Source organism: Nelusetta ayraudi, unplaced genomic scaffold (genome assembly GCF_046127955.1).
Source record: "Nelusetta ayraudi isolate G7.1 ecotype Tasmania unplaced genomic scaffold, CSIRO-AGI_Nayr_v1 ptg000163l, whole genome shotgun sequence".
In the NCBI taxonomy this organism is placed as follows: domain Eukaryota; kingdom Metazoa; phylum Chordata; class Actinopteri; order Tetraodontiformes; family Monacanthidae; genus Nelusetta; species Nelusetta ayraudi.
In genome coordinates, this window is record NW_027466213.1 from 505001 (window position 1) to 525000 (window position 20000).

At 51.5% G+C, this 20000-nt stretch overlaps 1 protein-coding gene across 6 annotated transcripts in view; it reads right to left on the minus strand.

Moving 5' to 3' along the window:
- pcbp3 (poly(rC) binding protein 3) overlaps window positions 1-20000 on the minus strand; it is a 41907-nt gene that overhangs the window by 12267 nt on the left and 9640 nt on the right. For all 6 annotated transcript variants that reach the window (XM_076014000.1, XM_076014001.1, XM_076013999.1 and 3 more), the window contains exons 2-4: window positions 8580-8665; window positions 8242-8343; window positions 347-527 (exon numbers count right to left, since the gene is read on the minus strand). In XM_076014000.1, coding sequence (XP_075870115.1) covers window positions 347-421 — 75 coding nt within the window. In that variant the 5' untranslated portion in view covers window positions 422-527; window positions 8242-8343; window positions 8580-8665. The remainder of the gene's footprint in view (window positions 1-346; window positions 528-8241; window positions 8344-8579; window positions 8666-20000) is intronic.

The window sequence follows — 20000 nt, forward strand, 5'->3', positions numbered from 1 at the left end:
CTTCTTTTAAAGTGCAGCTGAGATGATCCTCCACAAATGGGCCTCATCAGGGAGCGTCGGCAATTATCCACGAGCAGAAGTGGGAAGGAAATGTCAGAGTGGAGGCAGGAGGAAGCGTTCCGCCCCGAGACGCCCTCATATATATTTTAATTCCAGGCTCTTATATCACATTAAGGCTCATGACACTGCGGGACTCGCAGGCTCCAAACTGCCACACGGCTCAGAGTCTGGTTCCCTGTTTGGCTGCAGAAGGTTTGTCACAATTTTCAACAACGTCCTGCTACGCCGTCGGCCCGACAAAGTGCTCAGCAGTGCTGAATTACAGTAGAGAGGTGACCCCGCTTACCTTCCCGTGCATGAGGAGGCGGATGGTGAGGGTGACGTTGAGACCCCCCTCCGACTGAACCTTGGTCGGCTCCATGGCTGGAGGAGGTCTGGAGGAGGCGGAGCAGCGACCCGGAACAGGAAGTCCTCAGGGGGGAGGTGGGATGGGGCGGGGGGGGGGGCGGTCTCCTGCAGCCAGTCACCTGGACACACCATCACAAATAGGACTGATTATTATTATTATTATTATTATTATTATTATTATTATTATTATTATTACTGTTGTTGTTTTTATTGCTAGGTCAGAACTGGCGACAAAAAAAGGAAGAAATGTCGAGAAAAGGGCTAAATTTAGCTCTATTGCGCCACATACAGATGCGGACGCTTGTAGAGACATGAGACAAGGAGCCTCGTGTTCCTCTCATCGAGACCTCCATCCCATAAGCGCTGACTTTTGACCGCAACAAACGGGAAGTGAGTTATTTTTCCATTTGTTTTTAAAAATCTACGTTTATTAAAAAGCGCAAAGGTAAAAAAAACAAAAAACTTGACGGTTGGATGCTTGAAACGTTCATATTATTATTATGAATACTAATAGTAGTAGTAGTATCATTATTATTATTATTGTTATTATTATTATTAATAAGTGGAGAGGAGATGAAAGTATCCAAATGTTGGGACTTCATTGTGGATTTGATGAAGTTCCACTCGGATGTGCAGCCTGATGACTTGCACAATCCACAGTCGACAAAGTTTTCAATGGCAAAGGGCCATCCCCCCCCCCGCCCCCTCTGAGTCAAAGCCGTCCCTCCTCCGCCCACATCGCAGATTAGTCAAAAAAAAAAAAAAAAAGAGAGAAAAAAAACCCTGTTTCCACACTCTTGCTCCACCTCTGCCTTTGCCACAAAGTCGAAGACAAACAGGCGGACTGACTGTGTGCACAGCTGATGACTGTGCTGAGAAAAGAAAGAAAGTGAGCAGTCCTTTGGATGTGGAATGAGTTCAGTAAAGAAGAAAAATGACTCGGCGTCGTCCAGGAGCGGGAGACGCGTGGCGTCGTCAGAGAGAAAAGTTCAGGGGCGTCTTTTCATCTGGGAGCACCGCTTTGTCAAGACGACGCTCAGACTCCCAGAGAACAAGCTGCACAGGAGGAGAGACACACACCGCAGCTTCCCAGCGTCCACAAGCCTTGGTGTTTGTGATGTCACCATGGGCCCAATGCCACTACCTTGTTGCCCCCCCGCCACCCCCCACTCCCATCTCAAACATACACATGCACATTTTCAGCAAAGCAGCAGTTTTAACAGGAAGTTCCAGCTTGAGGGGAAACGGATCAGAATTAAAAGATGCTGTTTTCTGGAGGTCTACAGAGCTTTTTTCTTTCTTCCTTTTTTTTCTTTTTGTACGATAAATCATATGATTCCGCTCCAGTGGAGTCTGAAAGTGGGTGTAATGTTAGGCCCAAGAGTTGCACGGCATGAGGGAGGTCATTTTCTTTTGTCCTTGCTGCTGCTGCTGCTGCTGTGACAGTGGTGTGTGACCCAGCAGAGAAATGATTCTACAGTCTCCAGGAAACGTGTCACGATGTCGCTTTGAGAGAGAAAAATGCCTTCAAAAGTTGCCTGGGTTTTTTTTTTTTTTTTTCTTGTTTTTTTTCAGCTGCCCCTGATAAAACAACAACAACAACAACAACAACAACACAAAAACAAGAACGTACTGAGATTGGGTTGCTAACTGACGCGCTGTGTGCTGTTTGGCCTCTGGCTGAAGAGATTCTCTGAAAAGCTGGCAGCGTGTTGAGAGAAGTGGAGGAAAAGGTCAAAGACGCTGCATCACAACTGAATGTTTTCGAATAAATGAATCAGTGTGCGCGACAAACTTCATCACAACCAGTCGTGCTTCTGCCAAATCGTCTTCAGAGAGACAACACGGGCGCTCACTGCGTCCCATGCACACAGTGTGCCGTCAAATCATCTCACCAAATGTGACTTTAAATCAGTGATTTTCAACAGAAAGCAAAAATGTTGTCATGATCGGAAATGTGTGAGGAACGCTTCAGGTGTTTGTGCAGATGAACTTTAGTTGATTTTCCACTTCTGTTATTTAAAAGAAAACCAATTTAGTGCATTTTTGTTTCCGAGAAAATAACCCAAGGAGGAAATATCACCTGCTCTCGCTCAAAAGACCCCCCCGCCCCACCCCCACCCTCCCCGCCCCCAGCGCCTCAGTGTTCATGTCACTCATCATGTGCCAACATGCCCCCCCCCCCACCCTGTCACCAGCAATCAGCCGGCCTCCTTCACGACTCTGGCCAGAGGAAGATCTCGCTTTGTTCCTCCGCCGCCAGCTAGCATTAGCATCCATGGCTAGGCCACTGGTGCTCGCTGGCTGGTCAACCATCCACGCCGACAGCTGCCGACGCTTTTCAATCCTCACTCTGACCAAATGAAGCAGAATGAAAAGTGTTGGAAGACAGGAAGGAGAATATGTGTTGAGTATCTTCCTTGGATAACATCCTCCAAAAGTATCAGCTGATCCCAACCTCAAACCAAGAACCTGAATAGATGAAAGAAGTAGGCATCGCTCATTGCATTGGGCGGTATCAGGTTTAATCTGCGCTCAATCCATAATCCGAGTCCGACGCCATCAACAACAACACGACAACCTGCATCTCGTCCAATCAGGGCCTTTCACCAGAAACTCTTCTTCAAATGACCGCCAGCTTAAAAAAAACAAAACAAAACAAAACCGTGAGACATTTGGACCGGAAATCCAACACAAAACCTATTTGACCGCAGAAAAATTAACACATGCCCATTTTCACCACAGTTTATTTATTTGTAGATGCAATATTTACCTTGAAATTGTGGGAAAAGTGCAGCTGGACAGAGCGGAAGAGTCACCACTGATGCTCAATAATGACTCCAAGAGGAATAGGATGCACCGAGCAACGCCAAGACCACACACCAAACAGATAAATAAATAAATGAACGAATACTTGCAAGTCATTGGCCAAGACTTCAGTCATGTGGGCGGGACGTCACGAGCGGTGATGTCACCAGCCGGCCTGATCCAGCCGTGCCGGCGCTTCAGTTACGCTGAAACTATGATGTGGTGCAATGTTTCTGGCTGCCTGGTCAGAGGACAGTTTACCATGCCCCAAAGCATGCTGGGAGTGGAGGGTGAGACCCCCCCCCAACTGACACTGCTGCTTGGTGATGATTCCGAGCGACAAGCCGGGAGAGAATCTCACTGGAATCAGAATAATGTGACAAAGTCGCTGAGCGGCCGCCTCGTTAGGTCCTACGTTCACTTGCTCGTTAACGTGCACAGTCAGCCAGCCAATCAAGCGAGAGCAGTTCACTTAATTGCATTTGGGCTGCATTTATTTACAGAGCAACAAACCAGCAGATTCAACCAAATCCAAGCGGTTAAAACACAAACCAGGCGACTTGTTTGGAGAGTTTCGACTCTTTCCAGATGCAAACGACTCTTTCACAGTCGTTTCAGTCGACGCTGGAAAATGAATCACTGATTCTCAGGCCACTGGAAAGTCAGCGAGTGCGAAACCTAATAATCTGCCCCGAAAACGTCACTCCAAACCGTCAAAACCTGTGCAACTGCTGCTGCTGTTGACCAAAGAGCATAAAAAGTCCTTTGAGCAGAAGTGATTCCTGGAAGCACAAACAGGTTGCGAGCCACTGATGAGTCTAATCAGTGTCACAGAGTTTCTCCGTGGTTTCCTTTTTTTTGAAAAGCTCTTATCTCTTGTCATCTTTTTTTTTTCTTCTTTTAGAAATTCATTTTCAGCCGGTCGGAACGATGTGAGCGGAGCAGCGAGCGAGAACTGAGTGACTGCAGGCAGGGTTTAGTTTGATGAAAGAGGGGGAGGAGCTGAAAAAACCTCAGCTACAACCTTTACAGTTACACCAACAGAACTGGGGGGGGGGGGGGGGGGGGGGGGGGGGCTTTGATCCCTGCAGTGAGAGAAGAAGAAGGAGAAGGAGAAGAAGAAGAAGAAAAAGAAGAAGGAGAAGGAGAAGGAGAAGAAGAAGAAAAAGAAGAAGAAGAAGGAGAAGGAGAAGAAGAAGAAGAAGAAGGACTTCCACTTTATTTACAAAAACAAACTGAAATACAAACAAAAATATGAAAAAGTAGATAAAAATAAATAAGTAAAGAAGACGAACAACAACAACAAAAATAAAATCAACCACGCAGGTTGCGGCGCCGCACCATTGCTGCATCTGCGTTCACAAAACCTTCACTTTGGTTTTTCCGAGAAAAGTCAACGGCCATTTTTGCTTCGCCAAGGATAAAATGTAAAAGTTGACACAGTCTCTTGTTTTTCTTGTTGTTGCCTGTGCCATGAGTGCTGCTGCTGCTGCAGCTGCTGTTACTGCTGCTGCTGCTGTTACTGCTGTTACTGCTGCTGCTGCTGTTGCTGCCGCTGCTGTTACTGTTACTACTGCTGCTGCTGCAGCTGCTGTTACTGCTGCTGCTGCTGTTACTGCTGTTACTGCTGCTGCTGCTGTTACTGTTGCTGCTGTTACTGTTACTACTGCTGCTGCTGCTGCTGCTGTTACTGCTGCTGCTGTTGCAGTTACTGTTACTGCTGCTGTTGCTGCTGCTGCTGCTGCTGCTGCTGTTACTGCTGCTGCTGCTGCTGCTGTTACTGCTGCTGCTGCTGCTGCTTTATCCTCCCTCTGAGTGTTTTCCAGATGTGGAGCCTCCGTCACTGCTGCACTCTGACGCTGTTCGCTCGCTGCATCGCCCACTTCCTCCGCAGGCTGCCGCAGCCCAAACTAATCGCTTCAAAGTGCATCTGTGCGCTCCGCGGCGTCGCCCGCCCTCGTGCACTCAGACGTGTTTAGTGCAGAGGTTTTTCATATGATTAGTTCTCGGCGTCAGGGCCGGTTTCACGCCCGACGAGTGACAAGTGGCGTCAAACCGTCTTGAAATCCAAAGAACGTTTCCTGTTTCCCGCGAGGAAAACTGCTTTTGTCTCAAGAGAGAAAAAGAAAAAACAACAACTGACTTTCAAGCTCTCAGTGAAAACTGAAAAGCTCTGCTTGCAGTGCAGACACATGGCCGGCTATTTACACAAACAGCTACAGTGCAAATGCAACATTGCATCTGGCGACTTGGTGACAGTTGGTGTTCAGACAGTGAAGACAGACTCTGCAGCCGCTGGCCTTTTCCTCACAGCTGATTTTAAAGGGCAGCAGTGGAGAAAAGTTGGAAAACATTCCAACACAGAGCAGGTGTCAGGCGCTGGCTGTTGGATGGTGTGATGACATTTAAAGTATATATTATTAACTTGAAGTGTTGTCTAATAATAATAAGAGGTGTCTCACCTGTCATTGAACACCTGAGAAATGAAAACAACACCCCCCCCCTCCCCACCAGAAGACGTTGCGTGCAGTCGAGCGTTTTCAAACCTCCTAAAAGACGAAGCGTCCGGGGTGTTTCTCTTCTTTCTCCTCCTTCTCCTACACTGAACTGCTTGTTGATGAGAGGGAAGCAGAGTGGGCAGGGTCAGCGAGACCTACAGCAGCTTAACTGTTCGCCAGAAGGCAAAACAAAAAAAACGAAAAAATAAAAAGGTTGCAGGACTTGTAGATCAAAAAGGGATTTGTGGGATTTTTGTTTGTTCTTTTCTTCTTCTACAAAGAAAAAAAAAAAAAGCAGATGCACGGTGGGCACATGGTAAACAGAGAGGAAGACGGTGAATCCTCTGCAGCGATGCGTTCAGAGTTCAGCTGCCAGACTTTCTGCTGGCGTGTGAGCGAGACCTCAAAGACGAAAAGGCTGAAAACACCCATCAGAAAGCACACACGGCCCACTTCAAAGTGACATGCGGTTGTTGTTGCGGTGTTTTTGTTGTGTAACGTTGTGACACTGGCACACATGGAAACAGGTGACAGAAAAACACCCCCACAACATTCCCACAGTGTGAAGAAAACCAGGAAGAAGGCGACAACCAAACGCAACATTTCAAAAAAAGCTTCCTCCACTGGGTGACGATGTCCAAGCTATGGCCTGTGGGCCACGCAGTGACGGGCCGTCAGGGCCGGCAAGCTCTTCTCTGCTGCCGTAAACATAGTCAGGAAAGTCAATGTTTCCCCAGTGAGCATGACAATAAAGTTCCTCTCCATAGCCGGCCTTCTTCATGTCATCTTATCCCCTTCCATCCCCTTGCTTGTGCTGCTTCCATTGTGGTAGAGTTGTTATCCAATCATATTTCAGCTGGCTTGTGTTGTCAGGCTCTATGAAATCTGCCTGAACCTTCAGAATCGACACTGCAGGCTGTCAGTGAACGGACACAGTCACTTTCAACAGCCAATCAGCTCTCGAGTCTGCAAAGCCAAGGCCAGCTGGCCTCACGCCTTCTGCTGACCTGTGATTGGACGAGCACTGGTGAGAGACGGACAGACTTAACGTGGAGAAGAAGGTAAATCACTGAGTCGTCTGCAATGAACAATGTTTTATAAGTTGCTGCGTTATTGTTTCCTTGTTGCATGTTGTTACAATCAAATGCACGGAATCGCTCTACTTTTATTTTTTCCTCATGGATAGTCTGTTCAGTTATTGTCTGGTTGCTGTCTTGTATGAAACGGCAACGTCCAGCAGAGACCGCAGTCACTTTTCCTGCCTTTGCCTGCAATGCCACGCTGCCCTCTCGGCTGCTGCCACTAGGTGGCGCACGCGTCGAGTCCCTGAGTGCGGATGAGCGGACTAAAGAGCCGAGCGGTTGACGAGCTAAAGTTTGAATCTAAGGCTGTGCGTCTTTCTTTGGCTCCACCCACACGTGTGAGCGACGAGCGTCGAGAGAGCGCAGTTCCGCCCCGCGGCCACACGTCTGCGTATTATTTCCCGGCGCCGATGGAGGAAGAACTGGGTGGGATCAGTCGACCTCAAGACCCTTTGATTGGGAGAGGCAGCGGCCACGTGCACCAGCAGCCACGTGCACCAGCAGCCACGGCCCTTTAAAGGAATCTGGATATAAAGAGCGGCAGGCCGACTGAAGGGAAGAACACGTCCCAAGCCTGGTGTTATCAGTCATGGTAACACACGCAGCAGCAGCAGCAGCAGCAGCAGCAGCAGCAGCAGCAGACTGAGGGGGGAAAACATGCAGAGGAATACTAAGCAGCCTGTCAAGGGGGGAAAGTACAGAGACAGTGACCGAGGTCGCGGCGCTGCCAGGCTGCACGGCTTCTGCAGCGCGCATGTGACGTGCACAGCGCTGTGCACGTCACAATGAACGATGTCGTCGCGGCGCCGCTGAGGGCAAAACTTGACGACGACGTGGAGGAGCCTGCAGCAGGCGGCTGCTGCTGGGAGGCTCTTCAACATGTGCTGGCTGCAGACATCAGCCTGCAGGAACCTGACTGCAGCCTGACTGCAGCCTGACTGCAGCCTCTTCAATGGCAAATCAACCAGCTGTCAGGTAAAAACATATATGTATGTATATATATTTATTTATTTATTTATTTAGCCGACTTGAGTAATCCCAGGTGGACCCCGAGGATCAAGGAATCGCACCTGAGAGCCTGAATCCTCGGTGCTGGAAAGCAGGAAACTCACATCTGCACTTAATCCCTCGCTGTGATCCATTCGCTGCTTGAATATATAACATAAGATACTGCTTTATTAGTCCCACATGGGGAAATTGCAGCGTTGCAAGCAGCCAAGTTTACAGAAAATCCAAGCAATATGTAAATTCAATCAGAGCTGAGTGCAGCGAATCCAGCAGTGGGGCCCAACAGCGGTGGAGGGTCGGCAGGAAATCAAAAAGTGGACCTCACGTGACGTTACGTCAGGTGTGTAGTTACTGTGTTCAAGGTTGGGTTGAGTGAATATAAAATGGGGTTTGAAACCAACTTCAGGTGATTCTGGGAAACACGCTCCCTCACTCACCGGGTCTGCGTCGGGTCTTCTGGGTGCATATAGAGGAGCAGCGTGGACTCAGTGGAGGAAGGAAGGACTGAGAAGGTTCTTCAGCTCAGGAACCAGGCGGCGCTGGAGGACAACAGAACATCAGTCACAAACTTTCACCGCTTTCAGTCCACTTTCAGGGGCTCAGAGTTCTTCAGGAGCACTTCTAGACTGGACTGAGGGCTCCTTTCAACGGGCCGACCCTGAAACACTGCAGGTCAGCTGACACATCCCAGCCAATCAGACTGAAGGCGTCGTTTTGAGCCGTTTGTCGGGATGTAGGACGACGACGACGACGACAACAGGAGAGTTGGTCTCACCAGAGAAGGACGTGGAAAGTCCTCGAGCTGTTTTCCATCCAGGTCACATGACCCCGGGGCTGGCGGCCAGTCAGACTTCTGGACTTCTGGATGAAAAACAGAGAGAGAGAGAGAGAGAGAGAGAAGTGCTGTGAACTGTGGTGGCAGTTCAGCTGCTGAGCTGAAGAATGGACCTCGGTGCCGCTGCAGAAACACCCTCCGCTCAGCTAACAAGCTTTTAATTACATCTCGCCCGCCGTTGCCTCACATTCTGACCTCATCGTTTAACACTTTACTAAACCAAGGTCGCACATTTCCCCCTGTGCCGTGTCTGAAAAGCTCTTTCTCTTTTTTCCCTCCGCTGAGCGCTCGCTCACCCTGCCCTCCCCATTACGACGTGGCCCGCTGAGCCTGATTGACCTTCCGTGTCCAAACAGTGTTCAGGATGTGAAATTAAATTAGCGGCTGTAAGTGGGAGCCAGCCGTGCTGGGATGTTCCAGCAGCGTGGTGGTGGTGGTGGTTGGGGGGGGGCTGCCGGGCCTGTCAGAGCTGCAGAGAGTCTCCATCCAGCACCACCATCACTCACAGGGAGCTGCTGCTGCTGCTGCTGCTGCTGCTGCTGCTGCTGCCAATTAAAGCCTCAGCAGCAGCAGCAGCAGTGACAGACAGCAGTGACAGACAGCAGTGACAGACAGCAGCAGCAGCAGCTGAGAGGAGGCACTGGGTGAAGGTGAAGTGCTGCTAAATGCTTCAACTCAACTCCACTCATGCAATAAACAGGCAACAGAAAACACAGCGCTGGCTGCTGATTGGCGGAAGTAAACAAACTATAAAAAAGAAAGAAAGAAAAAAAAAAGAAAAGAAAGGCAGGCAGCCTCGAGGTGACGTCATCAAACGTCCCTTTTACAGAAGCGGTGCGTCGCAACGGCGCAACAAGCGCACACGCGCGCAGAGAGCGTCGGCCCGTTACGAGAGGAAAGAGTGCCCTCTGCTGGTGCTTCCACAGGGCGACAGGCTCCCAGCATCAAGTTGCCTTCAGGCACATTTTCACAAGTTGTTTTTCTCAGTGTTTCTCAACTCTCGAATCGAACACATAACTGACCAGTTCCAGAGACACTTTGCTGATTAAAAAAAAAAATTAAAAAAAAATTATTGATAACTGAAATTAATATTACAGTGAGTGGACACAAAAGCACTCTTAGGGTTTAGGAAATCTCCTCAGAGATATTAATAGTTCAAAGAACAGTTGTCACAGTGTTGGTCTATATTAGAGCATCAGCACGGAACACAAAGAGCATAAAAACCTCTGTCTATAATTAACGCGCGCACACACACACACACACACACACACACACACACACACACACACAGGGACGTGGAGCACGCTGGTAGAAAGGTGCAGTGTGAGCAGTGGAACTCAGTGGAAATGCTTATGGCCACAAACACATTCAGAAAGGGCAGCGTTGCACTTAGATGGATGCTCTCTCTTTCTCTCACACACACACACACACACACACACACACACACACACAGGCACACGCAGCAGCTTTTTGGGCCTGAGCTGTTGCAGCTGCGCTGACGAGGCCGACGGACGGCGCTCCATCAGTCACTCACTCCAGCGGCTGGTGTTGTGGTGTGCAGTGTAGTGGTGTGTAGTGTGGTGTAGTGTTGTGACGGGGCTTTGAAGCCATTGAGACGGAGAGCAGCTATTGTGTCGGGCTGACTCGGTTCGTCATCAGCGAGGAGGGATTAGTCTCGCCGTGTTTACGGGCCTCAGCTCTCTTGACTGCTGCGCCTGAAGGATTTCTGCTCCGGGGCTTTGTGTGTGTGTGTGTGTGTGTGTGTGTCCGGAGCTGCTGAGCTACCGAACGTCGGCAGGCGAGTGTGCAAAACTGCAGGCGGCGGCGGCGCCGGTCGGCTTCACAATGGAAAGAAAGAAACTGCAGTGGCTTCAGCGGGAGGTTCGAGTTCAACTCACATCTCCGACCTCACTTCCTGTGTGACGACGCTCCGACTGATGATTTGGTGACCTGTTCAAAAGCTGTCTGCAGACTTCAGAAGGAGCCTGGAAGTTGTAATACCCACTGTTTGCTGAGCTGGATGCTGATTTGCTGACGCGTTGCGGTCGGACGCACAATGAAGACGCTGAGCAGAAGATGTCAGTGTGTCACACGAGCTTCTGAGTCAGACTGGAATCACATGGAAATGATTCAGGGCACGAAGGCGGCGGCGGCGGCTCCTCCTATTGAATCAGAGACTCGTGAGTCACAGCAGCACAGCGTGGATCCGCGTGTGTCCACCGCTAATGCGTCTATAAAGATTCCCCTGGACGTGTTGCTGCGAGGCTGCGGCCACGTTTGCAGCTGATGTTTGGGTTGCCATCTGTTAAAACTGCCCTCATCGTGGGTGCATTGCGTGCGTTTGCCCCGTGCATGTGTGTGTGTGTGTGAGTGAGAGAGAGAGAGAGAGAGAGAGAGAGGTTGCCCTCTTGTCCAGTTGCAGGGTTCAGGAAAGAGAAAAGGCAGAAGTGGGCGAGGCTCCAGTCGGAGATGGAATTGCTGGCTGTAAATCTGAACGCTGGACATATTGATGCTCTCCTTCCAGCCGCCTCATTACAGGAAGTGACGGGGGAAAGTGTGTGTGTGTGTGTGTGTGTGTGTGTGTGTGTGTGTGTGTGTGTGTGCTGATGTGCATGGTCTGCCTCTGTTTGAGAAGCGATGCAAAGGAAATTGAAAGAAAATAGATTATCATTATTATTTATTTATTTATTTATTTGTATTTCCCTGTTAAAAATCAGCGGTGCACAGCGTTGCAATCCAATATATATAAATATGGGACCTTTACAAGTCCGATTTGCACTCAGCAGGCCCGGCTGACACAGCAGGACGTGCAGGAAGTTGATGCTGCTCCTGTCGACTGAGCTCAGTTCAACAGGGTGGAGTGGGTGGAGCTTAGGTGGAGAAAACCTGGCAACCCTCAGGAAACCAGCGCAGCTGTTTGGGTTTTCATGTTCTTTTCATCGTCAAGCAGATGAGCTGAAGGTTCTGCTGCTCTGAAGGTGCAGACTGGGACAGTTTTTAGCCTCGTCTTGGCTAAAGAAGAAGAAAAAAAAATCTAAGATTCACATTTCCCAGCAGTGAAGGAATCTGAGTGGAGCGGCAAGCAAAACGGAGATTCCGACACTCTGACCTCCTCGGCAGAACAGAACCGGGTCAAACCGGGACGTCCTGGTGGTTTTCTCCTTCTGGTTGGTGCGGCACTGGGTGCAGTACCAGCGGCCTGCAGTCAGGGGTCACTAACGCCTCACTGTTTGTCTGCAACACAGCCGGCGGAGGGAAGGAGGGAAGGAGGGAGGGCGGGACTTCCTGCGGCGCTCTAAAGTCCCGCCGGTGCTTCGTCCTCAGGTCGGCGTTGGGATCCACCGCCCCGCCACCTCAGTCTGATGGGAATTCCACTGATTCACAGCCAGTCGAGTCAGTTCTCCTCTCAGTAACGACCGTCAAAAGTGACTCCTGAGGACAAACATTGAGTTCTTCGGCAAAAACTGAAATCCTCCTCCGCCGGCCTCACGGTTCTGACGATGTCGTTCGGCACCAGCACCGCCCACACGGCTGCCCACTTTAATGCTGCACTCGCTGAATGTTAAAGTGAGTGATTCCCGCATTAAAGTCAGACGAGTCTTGACTCCATCTCCCTGCTAATATATTCACATATTACCAGCTGAAATACTTTCAGTCTTTACTGTGCCTGTTAAAGCTGCTAACGTCCCACTTTTTAAATTTATGAGAACAGGCGGCGGTCAGCCAGACAGGCTTCATGCCTCATGAGCTCCCCCCCCGCCCCCCCAACCAACCAAACTGCACAGCTGGTCCTTTATGATTTTTTCTCTCTCCCTGCACGTGAACAGTGCCCACTGTAATAGCTCTGATAAATGACTTGGTGTAAAATGTCGAGCGGTGCATTTTTTTGCACACGCGGCCTTTTGGCAGATGTTTCCCCACATTTTTTTTTTTTGTGGAGGCTTCGTGTGCCAAGCGGCGACTCACAGAACGAGTGCCGCCCAAGTCGCTCGGCTTTATCCTCACCAGACTGACAGACCGACGATCTGGACCCTCTTCCTCTTTTTTTTTAAAGTCTGTCGCTTCGATTCGGCTCCAGAGAGTCAGGCTCGGGAATCTGGTGTCTCACATTAGAAACATCAACATCCAGTGTTTTCTCGATCCGACGAGTCCGACTAAAAAGTGACGTACTGCACAAACTTGATTGACGGCTTCTATGACATCTTCCCCTTCACACGTCTCCAGGTGGACTTCCTGTTTCCACGTCGCCCCCCCGCAAACACTCCCAGCTGACTCACTTCTTTTTCGTGTGACTTGAACCAGCGTGATAATGGTTTAAAAAGCACCAACAGGGATTAAGAGGAACTGCAGCGCCGAGTGTTTGCTCCGCCTCCGCCGCCGCCTGAGTCCCAAACACTGGACGGCAGAAACTCAACGGCACATTTCGGAATGTTGCTCGTTCCCAGATTAAACAGCCGCGTGTTTCGCCATCACGTTCAGCCACGTTCAGCCCCCCCCTCACCCCCCCCCCCCACACACACACACACCCCAGTGTGACACTGCGACCCAGCACACTGAGAAGCCCGTCGCTAAATGGTCGATGAACTCTGGATAAAGGAGCGTTTGATCCTCCCACATTAATGAGGTCAGCGGCTGGGAGGACCTTCCTGACAGCGCCGGCAGTCTGCTGTATATGCAAATGAACGGAGGCGCACATCAAAGGTACGCTGGCGCAAAAAAAAAAAAAAAAAAAAGCCCTTCAGGGCTTCTCCACGCAGCCGACGAGCATCAGGATGATAAAGGCAGCGGTGGGATAAAGCCGTCGGTCACGGCCGGTACGGAGACTAATTTGTGCACAAGGTGTGAATAACCGACGTTTGTAGGGCTTCATGCTAATACTGGCTGTGAGTGTGTGTGTGAGTGTGTGTGTGTGTGTGTGTGCGGCTGCCAGCTTGTAGCGGAGAGTCTTACACTTTGCATCAGCAGGCAGCTTTTGACATCCTCACACCTTCAGTAAAGAGGCTTTCCTCTGCACGGCCACCACGACACACAAACTCTTTGATGTTGCCGAGTCTTTTAGCACTTAATCCCAGGGAGAGAGAGAGAGAGAGAGAGAGAGAGAGAGAGAGAGAGAGAGAGAGAGAGAGAGAGAGAGAGAAGTAGTAGTGGTGGTGGTAGGGGGATTAAAAACCTCCCTCTTTTCCAATTTCCTATTCCGTACTTTTCCACCGCCAGTTGTTCTCCTCAACGCAACACAAACACAAACAAACACAAACATGCACTCAGGCTTTCCGTGATACGCACACATTGCATTTGTGGTGGAGCGTCTACACATGCTGTCCTGAGGATGGAAGGAAGGAAAGGAGGGGGGAAGGATGGATGGAAGGAAGTACTGAGGAAAAGAAAGGAAGGATGGAGGAAGGAGAGAAGGAGGGAAGGGAGGGAGGAAGGAAGGATGGAAGAAAGGAAGGAAGGAAGGAACGATAGAAGGAATGAAGGAAGGAAGGATGGAAGGAAGGAAGGAAGGGTGGAAGGAAGGGTGGAAGGAAAGAAGGGTGGAAGGAAGGGTGGAAGGAAGGATGGAAGGAAGGAAGGGTGGAAGGAAGGGTGGAAGGAAGGAAGGAAGGAAGGGTGGAAGGAAGGGTGGAAGGAAGGAAGGAAGGAAGGGTGGAAGGAAGGGTGGAAGGAAGGGTGGAAGGGTTCCCCGGCGTGCAGAGATTAAAGAGCCTCGTCTCGATATGAAACCATCCTGACAGCCGAGTGGCGCCGCTGAAGTGACTGCGGGGAGCCGCCGTGATGTCACGGCGCTCTCTGTCCTGCCGAGCGACAAGGAGCCAATCAGGATCAAGTTCCATCAAATCTGTGCGTGTGGAGATCAGACGTCAAGGCAGCCGGAGAATCTGCTGCCTGACTGCAGACTGGGGGAAACACTGCGGACTCACGGGACCAACAAGGTGAGCGCCCCCTACTGGCCGTCCACCACCACATCACAGCTGGTGTCACAGCGTCCTGGTTGGCTGGAAGGTCTCTGGTTCCTCCTGAGGCAACGGCACAGTTGTGGGTTCACGTCTCTCCGTCACAACAGGTTTTTTCTTTTTTTGTTTTGTTTTCTTTTGCAACGCTGATGTGACGCTGATCTCCACGTCGTTCCGCTCTTTAATGTCAGCGTGCGACGGGCGGCTGACAGCGAGGAGATAAGAGGAGCAACGCACCCAAACAAGGAGGAGAGAGGAGGAGGCAAAGGAGGAGCCAGCAGCTGGCGATGTTGCTGCACGGCAGGCTTGGTCCAATATCCAAGTAGCTGCACTGACACACTTTCTGCACACCATTAAATGAATAATAGAGGAAGAAGAGAAGGAAGGAGGAGGAGGGAGGAGGAGGTGTTAAGAGCTTTTCCTCTTTCCTGATGTGGAAAGAAAGAAGCTGATGTCTCCCAGGAAGTGAGGAGGAAGGACTTCCTGGGAGGAAGAGTGAGGTGAGACTGTTGATGCACCTCGACGACACTACTGGAAGAGGTGGAGGAGGTGGAGGAGGAGGTGGAAGAGGTGCAGGAGGTGGAAGAGGTGGAGGTGGAGGAGGTGGAGGAGGTGGAAGCGGTGGAGGAGGTGGAGGAGGTGGAGGAGGAGGCGGAAGAGGTGGAGGTGGAGGAGGTGGAAGCGGTGGAGGAGGTGGAGGAGGTGGAGGAGGAGGCGGAAGAGGTGGAGGAAGTGGAAGAGGTGGAGGAGGAGGCAGCAGGACTTGCAGCTCTCTAAAGCCACTGCTGGGAGTGTGAGGAGCAGCAGGTGCAGCAAAGTGGTGAAGTGGCTTTTCTCAAACTCCCAGAGCGTCCCCCCCCCCCCCCCCTCCTCTCCCCTCCCCTCCACCCCACCCCCCTCCCCACCCAGCGAGCACTCAGCAGGGGGCGCTGACTAGGCAGCCTCCTTCACACAGCCTCCGTCTGCTGGGTTAAAAATACATACAGTGTATACAGTGGTGGTGGGGGGGGGACTGGATGTTCAGCAGGACGACTGTGGCAACACATCCACAACTAGGAGAGCTAGAAGAATCTCTCTCTCTCTCTCTCTCTCTCTCTCTCTCTCTCTCCATTCAGCCAATGCAAACAAACCATTTCTCTCCAAAATAAAAGAATGGACAACTTGATTTGTTGGGTCGCTTTTAAAAATAGCGGTAATAAAACAGAGAACAGTCTTCTTGTGTGTGTGCGCATGTGTGTGTTCACCGTTGCCACTAAAGCACTAAGGAAGCATGTGTGTGTGTGTGTGTGTGTGTGTGTGTGTGTGTGCCTCCAGCTGGGGCCAATCTGTTTGGTCAGGTGCAGCTCAGCGGTGCAGTAACCGAGGCCTCTCCGCCGACCCGGCAGCCGCAGTGGCAGCAGCAGTGGCGGTCGGCGGCGGCAGGCAGTGGAGGCGGAGCAGGCGGAGCAGGCGGAGGCGGAGCAGATACGTCCTTGGAGCTGCGAGCTCCCTTCAAACCATTTCTCACACACAAAAAAACAAAAGGAAACTCGGCAGCTGAAACAGAGTCAATGTTGTGTGTGTGTGTGTGTGTGTGTGTGTGTGTGTGTTTGTGTGTGTGTGTGTGTGTGTGATGTCGTTGTGCGACGCTGACTGAGGACGGTTCCAGAGAGACAGCACGGCGCCGGGGCGGCTGCCAGCCAACCAGCCAACCAGCCAACCGGGCGGCGGCTTCACACAGGAAGTGGCAGGAAGGAAGCAGGAAGCAGGCGGCGGCGGCGGCGGCGAGGACCTCACGCCGGCCGGATTACGCCTCAGTAAAGCCTCCGCTAGCATTTTGATTCTCTGTGTCACTGATCCCCCTCCACCCCCCACTCGCCCCACCCCGACCCCCCCTCACAGACAACAGGTTCACCCCCAGCGAGCTGTCAGCCGCTTCCACCACAGAAGAAAAGCAAGGAATGATGGCAGAGGAGAGGCGACGCTCATCACTCGAGTGCCGCCGCTTTAAGCCTAAGAGGCTTGAATAATCAGCCTGGTGTTAAGCCACCACGATGTGTGTGTGTGTGTGTGTGTGTGTGTGTGTGTGTGTGTGTGTGTGTGTGTGTGTGTGTGCACGCTCACACCTACCACACACTTACAAACTCCTGGCTGCTGCGTTTTTAATCAAGCGGAAAGCGGTGGCGAGGAGGAGGCGGAGGAGGAGGAGGAGGAAGAGGAGGAAGAGAAGGAGGAGGAAGAGCCGAGAGCTCCGAGAGGAGCTGCCGCAAACCTTCCCTCCTCTTTTATAACCCCGCCCACTGAATCTTTCGCACCTTCTTTCCGTGATGTGAGCTGTTTTCTGCAGAGAAACCACATTTGGAATGTTGTGTGGATGGAAAGAGATGCACCTCAAAGGTCTCGATGAGTTAATACTACTAATACTAATACTACTAATACTACTAATACTACTAATAACGATGTCATCTATCCATCTAAGCACAGTATTTGTCGACCTACTAATCAGGAGATGTAATACCGAGGGCTGACCACCGGAGGAGCAATTACAGCCAATCAGAGGGCTCTGATGGTTCTCATGGTTCTTCCTGATGGACCAGCAGCTGAATGGGATCCGGTCACACAGGAACCTTCAGGCTGCCGACAGACCAGGAACCACAACCAGCCAGGACCTCTGTCACACATCTGGATGTCCTGATGACGTCACCCCCGCCCATGTCTTTTCTTCACTGCACGGCGGGTTACGGCGAGGTTCAGGGTCAGCTGAGCGGAAACAACCCCCCGCACCCCACCACCACTGCCCCCCCCCCGAGTTAGAAGACAACAAATCTTATTATATCTGCGGCATATTAAATCATCCTGACTGACCGGCTCAGCCCGACTCCCCCTCAGTTGACCAGCGACCACTTTATTAAGTCTCCTCCAGAAAAAGAGGAGCGGGATAATAAAGAACAACAGCGAGTTTCCACTGCAGCCTTTCAGCACAAGATGGATTTTGCAGCTTCGATTGTGTGAGGAAGCAGTTTGCAAGGAAACGAGAGATCTGGAACTAAACCACATCAATGCAACTAGGCCTGTTTCTGGCCACTGATTGGTCAGATGAGTCCCGCTGCTGCTGCTGCTGCTGCTGCTGCTGCTGCCGCTGCCGCTGCCGCTGCTGCTGCTGCTGCTGCCGCTGCCGCTGCCGCTGCTGCTGCTGCTGCTGCTGCTGCTGCTGCTGCTGCTGCCGCTGCTGCTGCCTCACAAGCTGCGTTTCCAAGACCCCTAGAATTGCACAAAACCTAAATATGAAAACTGGTGGTGGAAAAACACCTGCAACTCGCAATTGCACTCTGTTGAAATTTTAGAAATGTCGCTTTAATTTTGTGTCATTGAAGCGCAGCCGGTGACTCCGGCCTGTCTGTCCTCCAGCTCAGTGGACTGGAGGTTCAGGAGCCGGCAGGCGCTTCAGCAGCGCTTGATTGGTGAACCTGCTGTCGACGGGATTCTCCTCCAGCGGGATGGGGAACGAGGACGAGAGGAGACGCGGGGAGCGGACGGCGTCTCCCGAGTGGTGTTTGGCCTGCGGGGTCGCAGCGGGAAACATTTGGAATCCCTGCAGGGGGGCGCTGGACGCTTCTGAGAGCGCAGGTGTGCACGGGATTCAAAAAGAAAAAAAAGAAGAAGAAGAAAAAGCCGGGGGAAAAAAAAGAAAGGGAGCTCTTTGAATAATTAATGGCTCTGCATGTTGCCCAGATCGCTGTGCATCTGTGTGAAACCTCGGAGGAGGAGGAGGAGGAGGAGGAGGAGGAGGAGAGAAAAGCTTCAGCAGGACTCCACACTGACAGGAAGTGACGCCAGGTTCAGCATTAGCTCAGGATAAATACTCTGCTTCCGCTCACACTACTCGCAGCTGCTCTGCAGGTTACCCTCCTGAAAAATCCCCTGTTGAAAACAATGTATTTAGCCCCCTGTTTGCAGCCTCCAGCAAGAGAAAAAAAAAACCAAGATCCTCAAGTTTCAGCTGCCAGTGAAACTGGCAGTTTGTTTTGTTTTAGCAAACAGCACGGTGAGGGTGTCACCAGGGCACTTTGTGACATCAGAAAGGGCTGATTCCCAGCTGAAAAGTAAAGAGAGCAAACTGGCTGGACTCGAGTACCTGGTGGGTTCTACTTCCTGGTGGTCATATTGGAGGGGTTTTTCCAAGTGGAGCCGTTTCCACCACCAGTTTTTATGGCCATATTTAGCTTTTGCTCAATTCCAGGGGTGACGGAAACGCAGCTCATGACTTTTTCCACGAGACCCTGAACTGTGGACAGGAACAGAGTGTGAAAGCACAGCAGGGCAGCAGCAGTGAGGAGGCGACACGTGGTGGCGGCTGCTCCTCCATCAGGAGCCTTCACACCTTCAGACCTTCAAGCCTTCAGACCTGAGTAACCAGCAGCTTCTCACCCACTCACATCACAAAACATGCAGCCGACAGCCACATTTTCCTTTCACTGCACTGCTTGACCCCCCCCCCCCTCCTCCTCCTCAGCCCCTCCCACCCTGTTAGCATGATGTACAAAAATAGCACAGGAGAGGGGGAGGAGTGGAGAGTGGGAGGGAGGGGGAGGGGGGTGTTTATGAGCGTGCTCGGCCACCCGGAGCGAAGGAAGCATCCAGCTCCATCCTGGCCACACCCACCACGCCCCCCCCCCCGCCAGCCTCGCACATATTTCCTCCCCTCCCGACTGGATCGATGTGAGCGGCCGCCACCGGCAGTGAGTTACAGCCGCAGGGGGGGGGGGGGCTTGATCTCACCACACAATCATAATTCTTCTCTCCAAAGGCTTCAACTTTTCTAAACGCCGCCACCTAGAACCCCTGCCCCCTCCGCTCCCCCCCCCCAGTATGAATGATGTGGCAGCGTAGATTGTTTTTGAAGTTTACAGCCCGGCCGGGCGACGCTGCGCCGCTTCCCAGTCGAGCGGCTGTGAGGTGGAGGAGCGAGCGGTGATGAACACCAGCAGGCCCGCAGTGGACGGCCCAGTAATTGCTGCTGCTGTGTCGCTATTGATGAGCCGCAGGTTGATAAAATGCTCTATGGAAATACCTCCACCCGCCCACCACCACCACCAAGCCACAACCAAGCCAGCACCACCCAGTCACCATCAAGCCACAACCAAGCCAGCACCAAGCCACAACCAAGCCAGCACCACAAAGCCACAACCAAGCCAGCACCACCCAGTCACCATCAAGCCACAACCAAGCCAGCACCAAGCCACAACCAAGCCAGCACCAAGCCACAACCAAGCCAGCACCAAGCCGGCCAACAACACCAAAAGGCTTGAAAATGGCCTGATGCTCCAAACACACCATGACATCGTGGTCATTTTATCTGCAGTAGAGCAACAGCATATTTCTATAAAAAAAAATATAAAAAAAAAAATACTCTTCAGGTTTACACACA